The sequence below is a fragment of the Ananas comosus genome, linkage group 22, assembly GCF_001540865.1.
Source record: "Ananas comosus cultivar F153 linkage group 22, ASM154086v1, whole genome shotgun sequence".
NCBI classification, from domain to species: Eukaryota; Viridiplantae; Streptophyta; class Magnoliopsida; order Poales; family Bromeliaceae; genus Ananas; species Ananas comosus.
Window position 1 is genome coordinate 7,283,280 of NC_033642.1, and position 22,103 is coordinate 7,305,382.

Sequence of the window (22,103 nt, forward strand, 5' to 3'; positions counted from 1 at the left end):
ACGACACTACAACATTTCATAACAAGGCCAACGGGTCGGGTAGGCATGCAGAAATTGTTAGCATCTGCATTATTAGTATCCGTTTCCGCTTGTCCGTATCCGCATTCACATCCGCATCCGCATCAGAATCGGATCCGGATCCGGATCCGGATCCGAAGAGAAAACCAATCCGACCCTCTTTAAGGCCCAAATCTCTTTCTCCTCCCTCGTGCGGCCCCATTCCCCACCCTTACTCCGCATCTCGCTCGAGCTACTGCGCCCCTCCCGTGGTCGCGAGGTGAATCTCCAAATTTTTTTTTCGCGTTCACGGTTCCCATTTCTAGGGTTTCCTTTTTTTTTTTTTTTTGCTTTGTGTTTTTTTAATTGATTCGATTAGTAATCCTTTTGCGTCCGTGTTTCTGAATTCGAATCCTATATAAGCAGGTAAAATTAACAAAAAAAAAATTGAAAAAAAGATCTCAGGTATTTTACTTGTAGATTTTGTAGATCTGAAACGGATGAGATCAGTAAGGTTTTTGTCTCTTCGCTGCTAATTATGATTGGACGAATAGGCCAAATTATTATTATCGATTAATTTGCAATTTATGCTATGGCTTGTATAGGATTGAACACTAAATAATGACCAATGTGTTAAAGAATGTGAAATAACCGTTGATCTTCGAATTCTTAAGCTTCCAGATAATGGTGTTTTTAAATTATGTTCAACAAAATATTCTGTTAATTGCTACATGTCTAAAGGAAGACGATCGCATTAGAAATTGGAAAACTTCTTGATTTTCCGGTACTAATTGAAGAAAATAATGTAGTGGTTTTGTTCTTATCTCTGTTATTATTATCCTTTTATCCGAAAATTATCTGAACAGAACAACAGCGAATTAAGCTTGTCTGACGATTCTGGGCTACTTTTGAATAACAATAGCAGGAGAAAGAGCTACTTTGTGATTATTTGTAGCCCATTTCATTGATTGTCGCAGCTACTTGAAACATTATGTGGAAATTCTGGTTGAGTAGAGCTGTTTAAAGAAACACTAATGGCTTTTGTCAATATAAATTCCACTCATCAGCAACATTTGTGACTACTAGAGCAACTGAATATTGCTAGAGTTGCTGAAGTATATGAGTAGACTACGAAATTAAACAAGATATTCTATAATCAATAATTTTCAAGCCCTAGATTAGGGCATGGAACAATAGATTTGTTGTTGAAGAAATAATGAAATATATAATAGAAGATGGTAATTTAAACTGATTCGAAGAAAATCGTCTGATCATTTTTGAGAAAAAATGTTTAGTTTAACTCAAGTCTTTTTTTAGCTGATTTGTAATGTACATCTCTTAATTCATATATATATATAATAAGAATGAGTTCTGAGTTAGCTAGTTAGGTTTTTTGCTATATTATGGAATGTTGATGTAGACGAGAAGTCATTTTTCTTCCATCATTTTCATTTTTTCTCCTTTAATCTGTTTTTTTTGGTCCTTTGTTTGAGCATCAACAATGGAATTGCTTTCTTCCTTCTTAATTATCTTATTTTATATGTCCCTCTCTTTAAGCCTGTGTCTTCTAATGAAATAGTTTAATGATATTATTTAAGTTATTCACATTAAGACAACAAGTTTCTCTATTAGATTGTGCTCTGCGAAAATTTCCTTTAAAATCCCCACCGTCGAACAAAGTCATGCTTTCGTTTCTTTTTCTTCCACCCAAACTTTTGAACATAGTCAGAAACCTGTCCATAATTTTCTTGTGAATAACATAATGTTTCTGTTCTGGTTGGCCTCAATGGTTAAGTTCTCGTACTTGCTTTGAGGACGGCTAGAACTATGAACCATTTGTGGTTATATAGTTTTACAGCTTCCTTCCTCAGTCTTTTCGATCCGGAATTTTGCTAATTATTGAAACAAATGGGTTAAATAGGTGGGAGGAAAAGCTATTGAGTGATTTGCATAGCCAAAAGGAAGATGGGGGGAGAAAGGAAGCTAGAAGTGGGCAGAGAGAGAGGGAGGGAGGGAAGGAGGGAGTAGGGGAGGAGGGGGTGGGGTGGGGGGTTTGGGGTAGGGGTTTGGCGAGAGAACATATCACAGACTCTTATGCTCTCCCATTCAATGTTCTAATTTCTAAAGCAGGAAATATTATGCAGGCTGTAAAGCTATTGCAGAATACTGTTCCTTTGGTGCATATCTGTTCATGTAAGGTATGTAGAAGAAAGCAATAAGAGTCTGCAGTAGATTAAAAAGGAACTGTATTAAAGAACCAAGAAGAAAGCCAAGAACTATAGAATTTCTAAAGACCTACTTACATTCATTATAAGAGCATTGTAGATAGTGACAATATTATCAAACTTCTATGTTTAGTATGTGCAAGAATATTATATGAAATAATGAATAGTCACATAGAAACTTCAGATCTACATAATTTGATGTCCAAGTGTTCACGTAGCTAGCTGCCTACATCTCATGCTTAATGCACTTATCAGTCTATTATGCATGAGAGTAGATGATTCGCTCTGGTGTTAATTGCATGGCACCTGTGCACTTTTTTTTTTAAAGACACCATTGTATTGTTGTATTTTATCGATCTCTACACTGTATTTTAGATTTTTTTTTTATTTTTCTACCTTATGATATTTTCTTTTCTCATGGATATCACTAAACTATATTTTTCTCGCCAATTTTTGCATTACTGGTAACAAATCTATTGTTGTAGATAAAATCTAACAACTTTATTAAGAGACATTGGTTAAATAGTAGAAAAAAATATAAAATAAATCTTCATGATAGACTCATTAAAAATTTCTATCAAGTTATTTTTTATACTTTTTGTTATTTTATGTATTTTGTTATTTTTAATGTCAAAATGAGTTGAATATATGTCCTGCCGCTTTTAACTACTATTTGAACAGCTTTTACCTATGTTAAATTATAAGGTTATTGCTTATAGTGTTGACATTAAAAAAAAAAAGAATAGTTAAGTGATGTTTTTGAAAAAAATAAAATAGTATAGTGTGGGAAGTGAGGAAAAAAAAAAAGCCTGTATTGTGTAGTGTAGTGTAATTATGCCTTTTTATACATCTGTTTTGCAAACCATCTTCATGAGAATGTGCAAATTTTGTTGAAGAAGAATTATTTCATTTTCTAGAGAGCAGTTATATCCAAAACCGGACAACTAAAGCATTTCCTTGTTCCTCATTCAACTTTTGCACAATTCATTATCTATCATCTAATGCAGATGGTCATGTATTTGTCTTGGTATCAGCGTTTTAAATTTTTAGACCATTAATTCTTCTTCTTTTCGCTCTTCTTAATAAAGTTTTTCACCTTTGTTCACAAAAATCAGTTGTTGCCATACTAAATATGAGCAGTCCTTCAAGCTGCCTGTCAAAAGCTGTTCATATGTCTAATGCTACCAATATTAGTCCTAAGCTTGTGAATAAATAATTATTATTCTCCTGAAATAATTATTTATTCTCCTGCAATCTGTTTGAGTCATCACTAACTCAGACTACTATAATGGACTGCTTTTCTGCAAATATATCTCCCTTGAAAGTTATTCTATCCGAAGTAGATCACCAATTCACCATGCTCATAAAGGTTACTCATAAAGGTTACACAAATTATGTGATTCTTTGTATTACTTCTTGTGATTTTAGATTCAGGTTTTGTCATGGGGGATTCCTACACTGTCCAGTTAAGCACGGAGTTGATCAACCAACTAGCAGGCGATGGGCCTAAGCCAAAAAGGAAAGTCAAGAAACCCAAGCCGAAGACCAGGAATGAACGTGAGCCGCCCCAAATTAAGAAAAACCAAATCCCAACTGCACAGCCGAACAGCTCCACAGGGAGCATTTGGTCACCACGGCAGCCTCCTCCTCCTCCTCCCATGTACTTACCAATAACCCCTCCTCCTCACCCGCCCCCATCTTCAATACCAGAGGTGGAAGCTATCCGCGCAGTGTGTAGAGAGAGTGAGAAGGTCGTCGAGAAGCTGGAGAGGAAGGAGAGCGACATGCTTCAAGAGCTCAATCAAAGGGCGAAGGAGCTTCGAGATAAGGAGTTCAAGCTGCCCTATCAGAATCCCATGCTGTGTACAGCCGAGAGAGAGGATTGCCTCCGCTGCTACAAGGAGAACCCAAATGAGCCGCTCAAGTGTTCACATGCGGTGAAAAAATTCGCTGATTGTGCCCGCCAGGCAAGACAGAACAGGAATGTGGCGGCAAGTTAATCAATAGGATCTGAGATGGGAATTGAAGCTTACACCGTTAACTTTGTTTGATTGAGAATTTATCAAATAACTAGAGTTTTGATGAACCTCGCCATCATTTTGCGGATGTAGTTAGGCTCTTGTATGATTTGGTTGTTTTCACAGATTCACTATTTGAGGGTCCCACTGTGTGGGACTAAACACGATTGTTTCAGATGCATATCATGTTTTTTTTTTTTTTTGGGTCCCTGTTAAATGCGTATATTCAAATCAAAGCTTATGAATGGCAATGTTTGTTTTACTTCAGAACGCCAATAAACCTGAACTAAATTGGTTAAAGCTGGGATATATCAGTATCAAGCATCCAATGCTTGCAATTTAGTGATGTATTGGACTAAAATCGTCATTCACTTGGTCTAACTGCTGTGCTTTTTCAGATGGCCGAAGGCATGTATGTAGAAAGTCTTTTGCCGTTTTTAAAAGCTGTAAATTTGCTTCGTCGTTCTGCTGTAAACAGCAGAGTTCCATTATCTGATATAAACATTGCAGCTTGTGGAAAATGTATCACCCCTGGTTTACACTGTAATTGAATTCCAATAGTTTTACTTTTGACAACCAGTGAAAAAATCAGTGTTTTGAGGTGTACGGGAGGCAAAGTCATGCCGCACAATTCAAAACAGCGCATAATTCTGAAAAATTAGTGCTAGTTTGTTTCTAAAAAGAGTAGTATTTTGTGACGCATAATCATTGTTTTGAGATTTTTTTTTCTGAGAAATTAGTGCTAGTTTGTTTCTGAATAGAGTCGTATGTTGTGACGCATAATTATTGTTTTGAGGTTTTTCTTTGTAAAAAATTGGCGCTAGTTTGTTTCTGAAAAGAGTAGTATGTTAACCGAAAACATTGGCTTTAGAGGAACAACTCATTCTGCATCGATTCAAAACAACGCATGCACTCGCCCTTGCCTGCATAATTTGTAAAACTGTGTATGGTTGGGAAATAGGGTGGTGCAGTTAACGACATTCCCAGTAACTCCAGAACACAGTGAGGTGTTAATCATTTCCATTTGAAGCTGGATGGAAGATGATATCCCCATAGCTTACCCATCCTCTAAAATAGCAATTATGGAATGGTGCTATCCCTAACCAAACTACCCCTAACCAAGCACAGGCAAAAAAGCTGGATAACAGAGTAGGGTAAGTGGTGAATATTCTCACTCTCCCACCAAGCACAAAAAGGATTTGGAAAAAATCCCCATTGAAATTTGACAACCAAGGATAGCAATTTTCTGGGGTAAAGTGGAATATATTCTCAGTGACCTCAACCAAGTATATTTAAGTATAAATTCTCATTCAAATGAAATTCTCAGTGCCTTTTGCAGCTCAAGTAAGTGTTGCAATGGATTAGAAAACCTCAAGACAAGTTTTCAAGTTGTGTGTTTAATCTTGTTGGTACTTGAACTGGAATACACTGGCACTTGAATCAGCACAAAATATACAGGCTCTGAAAATAGCTTCAGCAAAAGGTCAAGCAAGTCAGATTACCTAAATTTCATCAAGGTATCAGAAAGAAAGGGATGTTTGTAACTAATCAAGCAAGCGAATAAAGAAATGAGAGGCCGGAATAGCTTAATCTGATATAACATTCGATAAGGTATTATACAAGATGGTATAAACAGTGTGTGTGTAAACAACAGTTCGAGGTAGGTGATGTATATTGATGCACTTTCTAGTCACTCTCTGCTTCGACTTCTGTGATGGTGACGTCGATGATGGCGATGGTGATGACGATGCTTGGATTTCTTCTCTTTCCTCTTCGTTTTTTCGGAACTTTTCGCCTTCTTCCTCTCATCTTTGGATTTGTGCCTCTTTGGATGAGACGCATCATCCGCCATATCTGACATATCGGACGGCTCTTCGGTAGACTCGGATTTTACGAAAGCTGGCTTTTCTGGACCTAAGACCCGACGCTCCCACTCTTCTTTCACCCGCACTTCAGGAGGCGGTGAGAGATCATTGTTATGGTTTGATAATGAGGCAACGTATGGACCAGTTTCGTCCATTCTTGAACCTATCGCCCCTCTTCCTCGCTTAGCCCTGAAATTCAGAGAAAGAATTAGCCGTCGCCGAAAAAGCAAAATGAAATACACCTAAAACTTGTAATAAGATTATTATTTATTTTTCCCATCCAGGAGTGAAGAACTTCTGGTCCAAAAGAGTTGTTAGTATTAAGCAGCAGATAAATTGCCTCGAGCAAACAAAAGAATATCAGCAATTTGGAAAAACCCTACGAACAATCACGTAACTTCAACTTTTTTTGGGGGGGGTTGCGGGGGGGTGGGGGGAGGAATTCCCACTTTTTCCCTTTTTAAGAAATGTACACTTTTTTCTTCACTTGTGCAGATTGATCCCACTATTCATTTTAGGAACATGCTGCCCCTTGACGGTAAGCACAAAGATGGAAGTCGTGAATAAACGATTCATCGGCTAAATAACGCAACCGTAGTTCTTGTCAAAATGTGGAGGGGCAGCTTGGTCCTAAAAGTTGAAAAGTGGGTTTAAATAACAATAAAGGTGTCCCCTTTTTTTTTTTTGCAAAAAGCCAGGGAAAAGTGGAATTTGTTTTTGCCCAAGAAGACCTTCCAAAACTATCAGAATAATAACACATAAACTTACCTTGACTGAAGAAAAGCTTCAATATCTTCATCCCTTAAACCAGCATCCTCATCTGAGTAGCCATTCCCAGGATCCAATTTGCTTGATGAGCAAGAGGAGGCAGAATTTCTTCTTTTTTGTCCAACCCTCGAACTCGAACTTCGGTGCAATGAATCACTACGGCGCTTCTCGCCCCTGGATATGCTTCTATCTTTATGACTGTCTTTAAGCTTCCCTTCCAATTCCAGCTCCTTCTCTCTGGCACGCCACATTTCGCCAACCTCAACAGCTCGATTTGCTGCAAGAAACCAAGAAAATTCAGTTAGATCAACAAAAAGAGAACCAAAGAATCAGGAAACAGTAATACATTGCCTTGGAACACACACACACACACACATATATACATAGAGAGAGAGAGAACGAGGCTACTATACTATTTATAGTACCGAAGCTCCAGTACTATAGTTTCGTTTTCAATCTTAGGATATTCAAATCAACAATCCATACCATTAAATATAAAATAGGGTATATGAAATTTTTAGGAATAAATTTTTATTTTTATTTTTTTCAACATTGTTTACTTAGTAAGTAAATCATATCAAAATGAACGGCAAAAGTTGAACAATCTTTAAAATTTGAGGATAAGACTTTTGAATTCAAGATCAAGGATGCTGACCTTGATCTAGATAGTTTAAAATATTTTCTATTAAAATTTGAATAAATGTAGATTCTTCTACACTGTTAAACTACAAACTCGCCATACTAGCCATTGAAAACTAACAATTTTGAAATGGTTTGATCATAAAGTAAACTATGTCGAAAAAATATGAAATTTTATTCCTAAAAACTTCAAATGCCCTAGATCAGTTTTAACAGTATGGATCGTTGATTTGAACATTCTAAGGTTTTCAACCTTAGAATATCTATAATATCTATAGTACCAGGGCTCCGATACTATAGTATCGTTTTCAACCTTGGAATGTTCAAATCAACGATCCACACCATTAAAACTGATCTAAAGCATTTGAAGTTTTTAGAAATAAAATTTCATATTTTTTCGACATAGTTTACTTTATGATCAAACCATTTCAAAATTGTCAGTTTTCAATGGCTAGTACAGCGAGTTTGTAGTTTAACGGTGTAGAAGAATCTACATTTATTCAAATTTTAATAGAAAATATTTCAAACTATCTAGATCAAGGTCAGCATTCTTGATCTTGAATTCAAAAGTTCTATCATCAAATTTTAAAGATTGTTCAATTTCAACCGTTCATTTTGATATGATTTACTTACTAAGTAAACGATGTCGAAAAAGAATAAAATTTTATTCCTAAGAACTTCATATACCCTAGATCATATTTAACGGTGTGGATCGTTGATTTGAACATTTTAAGATCGAAAACGAAACTATAGTACCGGAGCTCTGGTAATGTAGATAGTATAGTAGCCTAATTCTATATATATATATATATATATATATATATATACATGTGTGTGTGTGTGTGTTAAAACCATTTCCTAGAGAGGTTGATTATGAGAGATTGATGCATTGGACTTGAAAGTCTCACTGCTTCACAATCAAATCAGTTGTTTCAAAGGGTGAGATCAGAATTAGAGAAAGATGCTCAACAGAAGGCCTTTTTTCCCTTCTTAATCTAATAAAAGCATCAGGTACAGGTAAAGATATTTTTTACACAAACATTAGACAATATTTTTCCGAAATCACTAAAGCAAACAACATTCCGGTCTAAATCATCTTACACTATCACAACATAGATAATTTTAACTCTAAATATGAGATTTAAAACTGTTCACCCTTAAGATACTCCTTATCAATAGTAAGCCTATAGTCACCCACAACGAAAACTATATTGGCCTTAGTTTTCTGATTTTTCCTTCATTCCCAATCTATACATCACAAAGGAAAAACTTTGTCTTACAGGACGAAACCGGGGGAGCAAAATGATTAGCCACATGAACCAGCTCAACAATCTCACAATAGCCAATTCGGGTTTTTCATTCCCCTTTATATGCCTCTGTCTATTCAATAACCTGTTCTAAATCAAGTCATGTTTATCTACCAATCAAACCAACTTAAAGTGAGCCCTTCTTTTACAAATGTTAGTATAAATGGAAACTAATTTTGATGTTAGGCACTCAGGAAAGAATCCTCTCGAGACAAAAGCCCAGCTAAATCAGAACCTGTTAGTTTTAAAAAATAAGAGCGAAAAAACTGCAACTAACCTTGCTGCACTCCGAGTACCGTGGCGGTGAGAAAGCGTGAATTTGGGCGTGCCCTAACATTAGGCTGGCGTAGATAAACATGAACACCTTCTTGTTCAGCTTGTAGGCGCAATCTCCTTGCCTCTTCCATCAATAAGGCAGCAAGACGATTCTCTGTCTCTAAATCCATCGATTGCCTGGCTAGTGTTACACCAAAAACCTAAGATATATATATAAAAAAAACTATTATTACAGAGACTTACCAGACAATCTTAAGCGCATACCCATCGAAAACACATCACCAGGAAAACAAATCAGTATATCAAGACTATATACATAGTAAACTATTTGGCGAAGAACAAGGGAATGTTTTTTTGGAACTAATCAATGATTATTAAACCAAAACAAATACATAGCATAGTAGCAAGAGCTACAAATGTACAAGCGAGTGCTAGTTAAACTCTTGCAAATCGCAAAATAAGTTTACAGATAATTACTTACGAACACTTTAGCCGCGATTTTGTTGCAAATAAGCTTTTTGCTATCGACTAGATTGAGCTTATCGCCGCAAGTCTTGTTGTTTAATGCAATTGATTTCCTGAATAGATATGACACTCAAGAAACACCTTTCTTATAGTTCAACTGTTCAATCACACCTATTTACTGCAAAAATTAGCCTCAATTATCCCAAAAATATGAGTCTTTTATTATTATTATTTTCATATATTTATCTCATTGAGCTCAACAAATCTATATAGACCATACATAAATCGATAAATAATTAATGATTTAGGCATACAATAATCCTATTCTTCCGAAAAGCTATAATTAATGTTACGAACTAATTCATATAACATAATTCTCACAAAAAACCACCAAATTTCCCCAATTGCTTCTCAGATCTATCAATCAGGACGAAGAAAGATCTCACCTTTCGACTATTTTCCTACAGATGATTCGAAACAAGAACCCAAAAGAACCAAACCCTAGAGAAGGTGGGGAGGGCAAAGAATCACGAATCCGAGCGCGGAAACTTCGAGACCTACCTCAATATCGCCACCGCGCGATGAGGAGCGATGAGGAGGGGGGCGCCGGCGGCGATCGGCGGCGCCCGTCGTAACCCTAGCGGCGGCGGCGGCGGCGGCGGAGAGGCGGCGCCGTACGACGATGCGAAGGGACCGGAATGGGGAAAAAGGGCGGAGGAGGAGGAGGAGCGATTCACGGAGAGTTTGGTTTAATGAGGGTTAATGTGTAAATAAATAAAATAAATAAAAAAAAACAAAAACAAAAAAGAGTTGTATCTTGTATATAAGGAGAGAGATACACTTAATATTAAATAAAAAGTCTAATTTAGAAGTTTATATAATCCACTATACATAGATTTCGTAGTATCCATAAGAAAACATATGCATTAAATTTATAATTTGGTAATATCCAATTTATTTTTTAAATGCCACAGAACCCGGTTCATGCAACAATTCCACGTACACAGAGCGTGAAGATTCGATGAACCGGAGTGGAATTAGATGGGGAAAAGACCCACAATATGGGCCGACATAATCTGGCCCAAGCCCAAGTTATACCAATTGCGTAGACCCGGTCCACCTGTTAGGGACCGTTTGATTCCTCAGAAAAGTATGAAAAAAAAAAAATTTCAAGAAATTTTTTTGGGTCAATTGCATAAGGTCCCTACAAACATAATGAATTACAGATATATTCCTGTAAAGTTTAATTTTCATAAGTTATTCCTACAAAAATTCTAATGTTTTCAGATATGTCCCTGTCGTTAAAATCCATTAGAAAAGTTTAGTTAACCATAGGTTAAATGCTTTACCCGGATTAATTTTTGACATTTTTACCCCTGTTATATTATACTGTTATAATTTTTGGAGGGGCATATTTGTGATGGCAAAATTGAAAATATAAAAATTTTTTAACGGTTCTCTAACGGTAACAAACTAGAGGGACATATCTGAAAACATTATGACTTTTGCATGGATAACTTATGAAAGTTAAACTTTACAGAGATATATTTGTAATTCACTATGTTTGCGGAGACCTATATGCAATTAGCCCAAATTTGTTTATGGAGAACTTTTTTTTTAATTTTTTTTGCCTGTTTTGTAAAAAAAAAGAGCCTTTTTATTTTTTTTTAAAAGATTTTATGAAAAACTAGTATTTTTATTTTTCATTAAAAAATTTGAAGAACTTTTTCTAAGAAATTTGAAAAAATATTTTCAAAAAAGCTAGTTCTCATTGAATCCAAATAGACGAAAAACTAGAAAAAATATAAATTTTCATGAGCATTTTTTTTTTTTTTTTTGGGAGAAATGAAACAGGCGCTTAGGGGTTGTTTGATTTTCTGCAAAATATCCTAGAAAATAATTTTGTGACTGAAACATTAATTATTTTCCATCTATGTGGCTGCTAAGAAAAGTAACTTTCTGAAAATATTCTGGATAAAAATTTTTTATCCAGAATATAAAAACTGTGGTTTCACTAAAACTTTTTTTTTTTTGGGAAAAGTAATTTTTCACACTATTTGGAAAACCCAAGCACCACATAAGTCACTACACAAATAATATGTGAAAAATGTGTAGAGCTGTTACAAACTTTTTGTCACTTGAAAAAGCTATCCAACTTTTAAAAATTTTAATTCTTAGGGCAATTACTTAAATATTTCTGAAAAGTTTTTAACTTTCTTATTTACCCATTTAGAAGGTTAATATTAAAAAAAAAACGCCCTTTTAAGGTTGGAAAGTCTTTCAAATATATCCTTTATAATTAAATTATATTAGTGAACTATTAGGAACGATCGTTATTCTTATAAAATTACTATTTTGTGTTTTCAAATATACTTTTCTATCATAACCAACTTTTCTTATTTTTTCTTAAATCAAGACAAAATAAGTATTTTGATTTTTTGCCTTTTCAATATACTCTTATGCTGTCACCAATTTTTCTTATTCGTCCTTAAGTTATGGACAAAATAGATATTTTTAGTGTTTTTAACTATAGTGGAAATTTAACTTAGGTTTAATTCCGGACACTAACAACAGAGGTATGTTTGAATAACAGAGAAATATATGAGGAATATATTTGAAACAAAAAAAAAATATAATATATTTCAGAAATTTTGAAGGGTATATATAAGCAATTATCTCTTAATTTTATTATGCCTTTTCGTATAGTTTAATTTGCTTTCTTAAAAATAATTGTACATCCAAATATTTTTACATCATATATATATATATTTCAAATACATCCCTTATTGTTAATTTAATCATTTAATTGCTCGATGTTTAAATAAAAAAAATTCAGAACCTATTGAATAATAGATATTGAACAATTAAATGAAATGAATGTGAGATGTACGAATATATAGGTGCACAAGGTTCAGGCAATAGTTTCCTAAAACTAATAAACAATTAAAATCAAATAAAATAAAAAGTAAGATAGTATAATCAAAATATTTAAAAATTAGATGGTATGAAAATGACATAAAATTCAAGTTAATAGTTGTTAAAAATAAAAATATTTAAACACCGTTCTCTAACAGTTTAAGCTTTTAGAGTACAACAGTTGTTTTACATGGTATCAGAGCAGGAGGTACTGAGTTCGAATCACGCCAGATTACTAGCATATTAATTTCCTCCTATTTAATTCAAGCCCACGTCATGGACGGATTAAAAAGTCTCGAGTCCGGACACGAAGGGGAATGTTAAATATAAAAATATTTACTATGTGAAATAATCATTTTATTCTAAAAGCTTAAACTGTTAAAGAACGGTGTTTAAATATTTTTATATTTAACAATAGCATTTACCATTTTACCTAAATAATAATCGAGCACTACTACAAATCCAACATACTATTATTCTTATATATTATTATTGTGTTGGCAATCTACATAACAGCATAAGCCTATCAAATAACTCCACATACGCCATCACATCAACATTATATATTATTAAAAATTTGGTAAAATAAAAATAAATCACAAAGCAATAAATTACTACTACTCAAACAAGAATGTAAAAAATGCACAAGTTGGAATTGAAGTTCAACACAAGAATTTGTAAAAATGCACAAGTTTGAATTGAAGTAACTCAAGAATAGGAAATGAAATTTCCGCAGAAAGTTGAAAGAGTATCGAGAGTTTCCCAAACGGGGCCCAAAATCCGAGCACCAAAAATACTGTAGGTTGAGTTACACCTTGCCCTCACTTTTTCCAACTATAGCTTCATCCATATAGCAGCAAAATCAACTTCCATCATTTTCTTTATCTATCTTATATTATTTATCTAAATATTTAACAAGGCCGAAAAATCATTTATGATATTACTAAGTTTAAGCAAAACAAACAGCAAAAGGGATAAAATAGAGAAACTCAGACTTCACCACACTTGAGTTCTGCGAGTTTCACATCGAAGTTGCGACAATCGCCCTTAAGATCAACTAAACATTTGAAGATACAGTGAAAAATACACCAAATAGAGAATTACTAGTACACATGAATAAAACAACCCTTAATTTTGAAATTTCCAAGAGAGATTTTCAGTGAAAGCGAGCAAGAACACAAACTAATCATACTCAATAACTACAACAAGATTTTATCACCCGGAACGGAAACTGATACTCAACATAACATGAAAGTTTATTCAGATGGTAAACAAGTAGGCCTCACCCAGGATTCTCGACGCTGCACAAATCCGGAAAAGCAACAAAGAACGATGTTAACACATTCCAACTTATTAGCTTTTGAGGAGTAACTTCATGGCGATATTAGGCATGCACCTTCTAAACCATGACGGCCCACCCCGCAAAGAGCAAGCTAGTCAAGCTAAACGCGCCTGTCCAACTCCTACTTTGCACCGCGCCGTTGTTTTGGCTTGCTGGAGAAGCTGGTATATAGCATCAAGCAGAAATGTTAGAACCACAAAGAAGATAACTGACATGGAAAAGGAAACTTAATACCTAATTGATATCTTCTTATCAATAAATAACACAAGCATGTAGTAATTGTCATAAGATTATTGCTGAAGCAGGGGCATTTCTAAGCCATTCGAGGTTCAATTCAGATATAACAAGAATCGAATATATGGCGGCAGATCAATTTTGAGTCTCAAATTCAGATAAACAGTCTTTCTGTCCTGCGACGCTACAAATTTTAAAAAAAAGCAGAAAAGGTTTTACTTCTATTAAACTGTTTGGGTCTGATACAAATTTTCTACTAGAAAGTAGATATATCTCCTCATGTAGAGTAATATCTTTTGAGTAATCACTTGGGACTTACGTAAATATTTAGTTAATTTGAGCTCAAAACCTTTGGAAGAATATGTACAACCTAAGCTGCTTGATCTTGCTGAGATCTTAGATCCGTCTGCACTCGAAATTTAGGGCTAAAATCAAACCAAGTGAGTTGGTTCACTTTTTTTTTTTTTTTTGTTCCAAGTAACAAATCCTTATCCAGTTCTCTAAAAGTGGCTATTAGACGCCCATTTGTTCTGGAGATAGGATCAGANCTCAGATTCTCTATTAGTTTTGTTCCAAGTAACAAATCCTTATCCAGTTCTCTAAAAGTGGCTATTAGACGCCCATTTGTTCTGGAGATAGGATCAGAGAGAAAATATTAAATTTCACCTCTAATAACAATGACATCAATCATATAACCCATTTGCTTCAGTTTCAAACTCCAACCTAAATATAGAGCTAGAATATCCAACTTTGCTGAACTCTAAAATGTGGATACAACTAATAATACCTACAAATCATTCCATCTCAGCTCATGCTATGTTAAGCCTTCTCATCTTTGTAAGCTGTCTCCAGCATCGCTGATGCGAGGACAACAAAATGAAGGCAGAAAATAATAAAGTCCTGCGGCATGCTATAGAAAGGAAAGTAGGTAGAAGGTTGACAATTTGTGTGATTCTAGCACATTGAGCACAAAAGAACAGGGCATAGAGGTTCCACACAGCAGCTGCTCACTGAGAGCTAACTTCGTGCCCGTGAATTGACCCGAAAGTGGTATGCAGAAGCTTTCGACAATAACAAACAAGTTTCTCAAGTCAGACCCACCATGGATCAAAGAAAAAGACATGCTATGGACACTATACAGGGCATAATCCTATGTCAGGAAAAGGGAAATATTGGCAAAGCCTGGTGTGACTCAAACTCAGAAACTCCTGCTCTAATATCATACTAAATTATACGAAACAATCGTTATCCTCCAATAGCTTAAACTAATAGAGAACAACGTTTTTATGTTTTTTATATTTAACATATAATATTGAAAATGCAAGGTATGAGGCATTGCATATGAAGCAAGAATGGGAGATTAATTAATAAATCACTGAATCGCATTGATATTATATTCAATTACGTTATTACTTTTTAACTTATATTTGTTCTATTTTGACCCAAAAAGAAAAAAAAAAAGTAACTTGGGGAATCTTTGGTGCAAGTAGACCATCGAGCAACAACACAAGAAACAAGGTTTAAGGAACTCAAACTGAATATCTCTTGCTCCATAGAAGTGCTCAATTGAGATGAGGCCAGCTATGTGCTAGCTCTTGAACAAAGGAAAACTAGGCTATGAAAGCTTAACAGAGAATACCAAGGCAAAGAGCAACATGAAAGAGACACGGAGAAACAAGAGTAGATCTCCATATCGAAAGGACCACCTCGACCTCAACTTAATCTACAAAACCTACCCAAAAATGCACCAGAGAAAATTGCCGCTGTAACAACATCTGTTTGAATTTCTTCCTTAGACATTTTGACATTCAAAATCAACGATAATAAAGTCAAAATTGAATCCAGTTATGCTAGCTGACTCTAGAGTGTTTGCTCAATCTACATTTCGTTCAGATGTCAAGCCCATGGAGAGGAGCAAACCTACTTCAAGCTGAACTGTCAGCAAATTCTTTTTACATATAATGCCATATATAGATCTCAATTTAGCTTTTTCTATGTATTTTTTTAATTCTAAACAACTGTTTGAATCATGTCGCAATCAAATAAAACAACTGGAGGTTGAAAATAATAATCATATCTCACAGACACATCTGATGTTAGGACAATAAAATAGCTCCATGAAAAGGATCCATCCAAATAAATACCAATCTGAATATCTAATACCCCAGCAGTAATTAACAGAGAAGCTATATATTTCAGTACTAGTAATAGAAAACCCCATCAAACTACTCGAGTTGACTTCTAAACAAATTCAAAGCAAAATCATCATACCTGTACCACTTGACGAAGTAGGAGCCCCTGCCGAAAAAAACAGCCAACCACAAAAGATTAACAAAAGAGCAGCAAAAACAAGGGTAAACTTCAAATACCACCATTGTAGTTTCGCACTTTCTTATTTTAGTGCCCTGTGGTTTAAAGTGTATTAAGTTAGTGTTCTGTATTTTCATTTTTATCTTTTCGTTAGCTTTTTCGTTAATATTTCGTTAAATTGTATACAAAAAACTTCACATACCCCACCTAGGTTTATCGAATATTCACGTTAGTACCTTTTTGTTTTAGCTTTGTCACTGATTTAACGAAAAATATTAGTAAAATCGATAATAAAAAAATAAAAATAAAACCACAGGGCGCTAAGTTGATACACTTCACAGGATACTAAAGTAAGAAAGTGTGAAACCACATGAATGGTATTTGAAATTTTCTAAAAAAAAAGAAAGAAAAAAAGTAGATTTTTACATCAGTTACCAAAGTACCAAACAAGAACAAAGAGAACCTAATCTGTGTCATCGAAAAGATCAATTTGAAATAGAAATATGATCCAGAAATAGTATGAACACCCTCACACATGTGGATGATAGATATCTGGCGATCATGCCACATGCCACATGCCACAACGAAGTAATATAAAGAAAGATTTGTCCAAAAATAAAGGAAAAACTTCAAATACCACCTATGTGGTTTCACACTTTCTCACTTTAGTGATCTGTGATTTAAAGTATATCAATTTAGTGCCCAGTGGTTTTTTTTTTTATCTTTTTATTATCGATTCCACTAATTTTTTCTGTTAAATTAGTGACTAAGTTAAAACTAATGGATATTAAAGTGAATATTTAATAAACCTAAGGGCATGTTTGTTTCACCGAAACTGGACTTTGGGTTGAAGTGGAGTTCGGTAAAAATTACTTCTTCCCCGTTGTTTGTTTCGTAGCTATGGAAGTGAAGTTCCATTAGTTCTGTTGTTTGTTTGGTAGGAAGTGTATGATGTAAAAGTATAATTTATATATAAATAATAAATATTTTAATAAATAAAAATAATATAAGTATATTTTTATATAATTAAAATTTAATTTAAAACAACTAAATAATTTTTTTATACATAAATTATAGTAATACAATAATAAAATTCTAAAGTAAAAAAAAATATTAATACTTAATTAATCAATTTTTATCATATTTTAAATATATTAACTAAATAAAAAAATAATTAGTAACATAATTAAGTATATTTAAATATAACTATCTTTATCTATTATATTATTTTATTATTTTTTCTTCACCTTTCTTCACCGTAATTGACTTCGGCCCACGATTGGGCGAAGTCAATTACGCCGTTTGAGGTTAACTTGAATTTCGACCGTAACATTTTTACGGCGAACCAAACAACGGAAGTGGCCGTATAGGGCGAAAACGACTTCCCTCCTCTCCACTTCCACCATACTTCCACCCAAACAAACATGCCCTAAATGGAGTTTCTGAAGTTTTTTGTATATAATTTAACAAAATATTAATGGAAAAGCTGACGTAAAAATAAACATAAAACCACAGAACACTAACTTGATACATTGTAAAACACATGATGCTAAAGTGAAAAAATGTGAAACCATAGCAGTGATATTTGAAGTTTACCCAAAAATAAAAGACATGGCAAAATAATAGACTAATATTTGTCAGAACATGACGGATGTCGAAATTAAGCTCAAGAGAAAACGAAATAATGAGCAGTAAATGATGGATGTGAAATTTAAACTCAAGATGTCATGGAAAATTGAACTCAGGACGTCGTGAAACGGAGGAGACCTGCGACCAGCTTTGATATAATGTTATTCAAAATATCAATGTAAATGGAAAACTGGACCAAATATATATTTATACTCCACTTAGATGGAGAAAATGAAAGAAAATAAAAGCGAAGCGAGAAAATTATTTTTCCTCGTTTGGATCAAAACGGGCGAAGAAAACAGAATTGAAACCAAAAAAAAAAAAAAAAAATCATAGCAGTCGATTTGTTTTTCTCTCCAAAAGTGAAAATCTTTCCATAAATACATGTTTCTTTTCATTTTTCTCCCTCAAAATTTTAGAAACATATGTAGACAGTTATAGCGATAATTGCGAGTGCGCAACGACCAAATTGGGCCGGAATATTATTATTAATAATATTTAGACTTTTTTATTATCGAGTTTTTAATTTTTGGATGAAATATTGTAAGATTAAGAGGATAGTAATCCTCTAAAATTTAGTGATGGTCTCTTTAAAGTTGAATGAGGTTGATTTAATAATATGATATAAAAAATAAAATTAATGAAAATATAAATTTAACGGTTAAAAATCGATAGCAAAATTGTCCAGATATTATCAATAGTATTCCAACTCAACTTTTAATACTATATTTAAGTTTATATTTTAAAATTTTAAAAATATTGTTGAAATATATAGAAAAAAATTATTGTTTTGGTTCGGATTCGGGTTCGGGTTCGGATTCGGGCATCAACTTTTTGATAAGATACGGATTTAGATATAAATTTTTAATTAAAATCCGTCGTATTGGAATTCGGACTTTTGAAAATCCACTACGAATCTGAATACTGAATACGACCCGTGACATTCCCAGGAGATTGGGGATCAAAGGAGAGAGGGACGGGAGACTCCTAGGATTTGGAAGAATTTTCAGATCCGAAAGAAAGGAACGAAGAAAAGGAAAGAAAGGGAAAGAAAGAGAGGGAGTAAAAAAGGGNCCGCAGCGCTTGGCGAGGAGGAGGCCCTGCGCGGGGTCGACGTTGAAGGCGCGGAGCACGGCCTTGTCGTTCAGCACGGCGCACAGGCACGCCGTCTCGTTCGTCGCCGCCTCCTTCAGCGGCCCGCAGCACGTCGCCGGCGGCGTCCCCGTCCCGTTCAGGTACTGCGCGCACCCCACCAGCTTCGACGCGCACTCCGGCACCGCCCCCGATCCCTGCCCCTCCACCACCACCACCGCCACCGCCATCACCATCACCGCCGCCATAGCCACCACCGCCGCCGCCGCCGCTCCTCCGCCGCCGCCGATGATCGCCATTTTCGCCGCCTCCGCCGATCTAGGGTTTTACACGCGGAGAGAGAGAGAGAGAGAGAGAGAGAGAGAGAGAGAGAGAGTTGAAGAGTGTTTTGGTTGTTTGTTATGTTATGGAGAATTAGGGGGCGACGCAGATAGTGTGGGTGGTTGTAAACTTGTAGAATGCTTGTATGCTGCACATGTAACATTTTTGTCCCTACCGACTTTATGGAGGCGTGCCGTGACAGGGTTGCGAGCAAATTAAATTATTGGGTGGAACAGGTGTATTTTTTTTTTTAATGAAAAACTTCAAATACCACCCATTGCCTTGTTTGGTTTAGAGAACATGAGTGGGGATAAAGGGTTATTCCCCCTTATTCCTCAAACACTATATCTAAGGGGCTGTTTGGTTGCACGCATTTGTAACTGCAGTGCAGTTGCAAATGCGTGCAGCCTCAATTCCTTTGTTTGGTTTAGTGCAGTTGAGTTCAACTGCTGCAGTTTCAACTACACAAGAAGGTCCAAATGCTGCAGTTGGAACTACATCCAAATTGGCCGTAGTTCCAACTACAGTAGTTGGTGAGGGATAGGATCACTCATAAATTAACAATAATAAATAAATAAATAATATATGTATATAGGTAAATAAAAATACTTGTAAATAAACTCATACTAATAAAATTTTTTAGACAATACAAGTTTTGTGCAAAAAATTAAATTTTTTAAATTTATTTTATTTAAAATATAAATATAGTTTTTTAAAAAAATTTTTATAGAATGTGATCGTGTATGTTAATTTAATAAGTTTTAATTAATTATAATTATTAAATTTGATAAAAAAAAATGAGAGAATCGTTTAAATTTTAAAGTTTGATTTACATATTAAAATTAAATAAATTAAAAATTTTAAATGTGTCGATTAATAAGTTGAAGAATATTATATATATCTACTTATTTATTTATAAATAGTAAATTTAAATGATTAATAAACTTATACAATTATTTTATGTTTAGTGAAGGTAATCTCACCATTCTATCTGAAAAGGTGACAAAATTCACAAATACAACTATCAGCTTCATATTACCAAACAGAAGAAATGTAACTGCAGCAGTTGCAACTGCATAAAACGAAACAGAAGAAATGTAACTGCAGCAGTTACAACTGCAGCATTTGCAACTGCATGTATTTTCAACTACACTGTTTCTGCAACTACATCCAACCAAACAGCCCCTAAGGGTGGGAACAAGTTATTCCCATCCTTAGCGGGTTATTCCTATATTTAAGGGTGAGAATAATTAAATTATTCCCACCCTTAGGTGGAATAGGGGTGGGAATAAGCTGTTCCCACCACTTTTGTTAAAAAAACTTTAAAATTTAAAAATTTTAATTTTAAAAAATTATAATTTGTAATTTCACAATTAAAGTTTATAATTTTAAATTTTAAATTTTAAATTTTAATTTGATATTTTATATTTTTTAAATTGAAATTTTGATATTTATATTTTAAATTTAAATTTGATCTTAAATTTTAAATTTAAATTTTAAATTTTAAATTTAAATTTTTAAAATTTAAAAGTTGAGAGTTTAATTTCAGATTTTGAAATTTAAAAGTTAAAATTTTAAATTTAAAAATAAAAATAAAAAATTTAAAAATTCAGATTCAAATATAATGAGAGAGATAATATCAATTTTCTATTTATAACTACTAACTATCCTTCTTATTTCATCTTATTTAATCAAACTCTATTTTTTTATTCCCAGAAATAATCCAATTTTTATCCAAATGCAAAATTAATCTAATCCCCTCTTATATCTCAATTTATACATATCCTTAGAATAGATACCCTACCTAAATTTATTGAATATCCACTTTAGTACCTTTTAGTTTTAATTTTGTCACTGATTTAACAAAAAAAAATTAGTGAAAGGTCAAAGGGGTAATAAAAATAAATAAATAAAATCACAGGGTACTAAATCAGTACACTTTAATTCATAAGGTACCAAAATGAGAAAGTGCAAAACCACATGGGTGGTATTTGAAGTTTTTTTTTTTTTTTATAGATAAACTTCAGTGGAGATCTCTCTGAGACCTCTCGTTTCGAAAATAAAAATTTAGAATGTACAAGATATATTGGTGATATAATATTTCCAACCGATCAAATGAGTCTTTTTAAATTTATCCATCCAATTATGATTATAAAAAAATATTATTATTGTGCTTTTTTTTTTCAAAAGAAAAAATATGATTGGCTTATTTTCGATGATGTGGTGCTGGCGTGAGACAGTAGACTTCCTTTCCATTTCGCTGCCACTTATCGATTTTGGATAAAACTTCAATAGGAGCCCCCAATACAAAATTTTAAACTTTAGAAAAAATATTATAATTTTGTATAATAACAAAATTAATATATAGCAGCAGATCAGGAGTTCCCCAATAAAACATCTCTGAAGAGTTTACCGTTGTTTCCATTAGTTTTACTCTAATCCAAAAGTATTATTAGATATTTTTTAATATTAATATTTAAAAATAAAATTTAAATTCTAGAGTAAGGTTGTAATTTTGGATATAGATAAAACTGACACGAGGCGACTAATCGGAAGCTCCTCAACGAGGTTTCATTGCAGAGCTCCCCACTTAATTTTTTTTTTCTTCTCCTTTTCACAGCCGTACATGAGGGCAAAATTTTGTTGAAATATTTTGATAAATCATATTAAAAAAATTTGTTTAATATAAAGATTTTTGG

The 22,103-nt window shown here is 33.8% G+C and overlaps 3 protein-coding genes across 5 annotated transcripts; 1 reads left to right on the forward strand and 2 right to left on the reverse strand.

The window, feature by feature from the left end:
- Positions 193 to 4,507, forward strand: LOC109727668 (F-box only protein 11). Its single transcript, XM_020257838.1, has 2 exons — positions 193 to 277; positions 3,651 to 4,507. The coding sequence occupies exon 2, from the start codon at positions 3,665 to 3,667 to the stop codon at positions 4,220 to 4,222; it is 558 nt and encodes a 185-aa protein (XP_020113427.1). The 5' UTR covers positions 193 to 277; positions 3,651 to 3,664; the 3' UTR covers positions 4,223 to 4,507.
- Positions 5,713 to 10,383, reverse strand: LOC109726912 (protein FAM133). Of its 3 annotated transcripts, none has more exons than XM_020256730.1 (4): positions 10,122 to 10,383; positions 9,097 to 9,272; positions 6,874 to 7,150; positions 5,713 to 6,294 (listed from the first exon to the last, which is right to left on the reverse strand). In XM_020256730.1, the coding sequence occupies exons 2-4, from the start codon at positions 9,263 to 9,265 to the stop codon at positions 5,931 to 5,933; spliced, it is 810 nt and encodes a 269-aa protein (XP_020112319.1). In that variant the 5' UTR covers positions 9,266 to 9,272; positions 10,122 to 10,383; the 3' UTR covers positions 5,713 to 5,930. The 3 variants fall into 3 exon arrangements, with proteins under 3 accessions (XP_020112319.1, XP_020112318.1, XP_020112317.1); XM_020256729.1 differs by having other exon boundaries at positions 9,097 to 9,276; XM_020256728.1 differs by having other exon boundaries at positions 9,097 to 9,295; positions 10,122 to 10,382.
- LOC109726931 (lipid transfer-like protein VAS) lies at positions 13,449 to 19,567 on the reverse strand (the record flags this gene model as incomplete). The annotated part of the gene is given in 4 exon segments (XM_020256753.1): positions 13,449 to 13,777; positions 13,873 to 13,979; positions 16,324 to 16,350; positions 19,066 to 19,567. Coding segments are annotated over 3 exon segments (448 nt in total), but the record flags the coding sequence as incomplete, so codon positions are not given.

What these genes read in the sequence shown, in the direction of transcription:
- LOC109727668 (XM_020257838.1), top strand. Translation starts at nt 3,665, where the DNA reads ATGGGGGATTCCTACACTGTCCAGTTAAGCACGGAGTTGATCAACCAA.
- LOC109726912 (XM_020256730.1), bottom strand. Translation starts at nt 9,265, where the DNA reads ATGGATTTAGAGACAGAGAATCGTCTTGCTGCCTTATTGATGGAAGAG. An exon ending in GGTACTCGGAGTGCAGCAAG is followed by an intron (nt 7,151 to 9,096) that starts GTTAGTTGCAGT and finishes GGTTTCTTGCAG; the next exon opens with CAAATCGAGCTGTTGAGGTT. An exon ending in GAAGCTTTTCTTCAGTCAAG is followed by an intron (nt 6,295 to 6,873) that starts GTAAGTTTATGT and finishes TCTGAATTTCAG; the next exon opens with GGCTAAGCGAGGAAGAGGGG.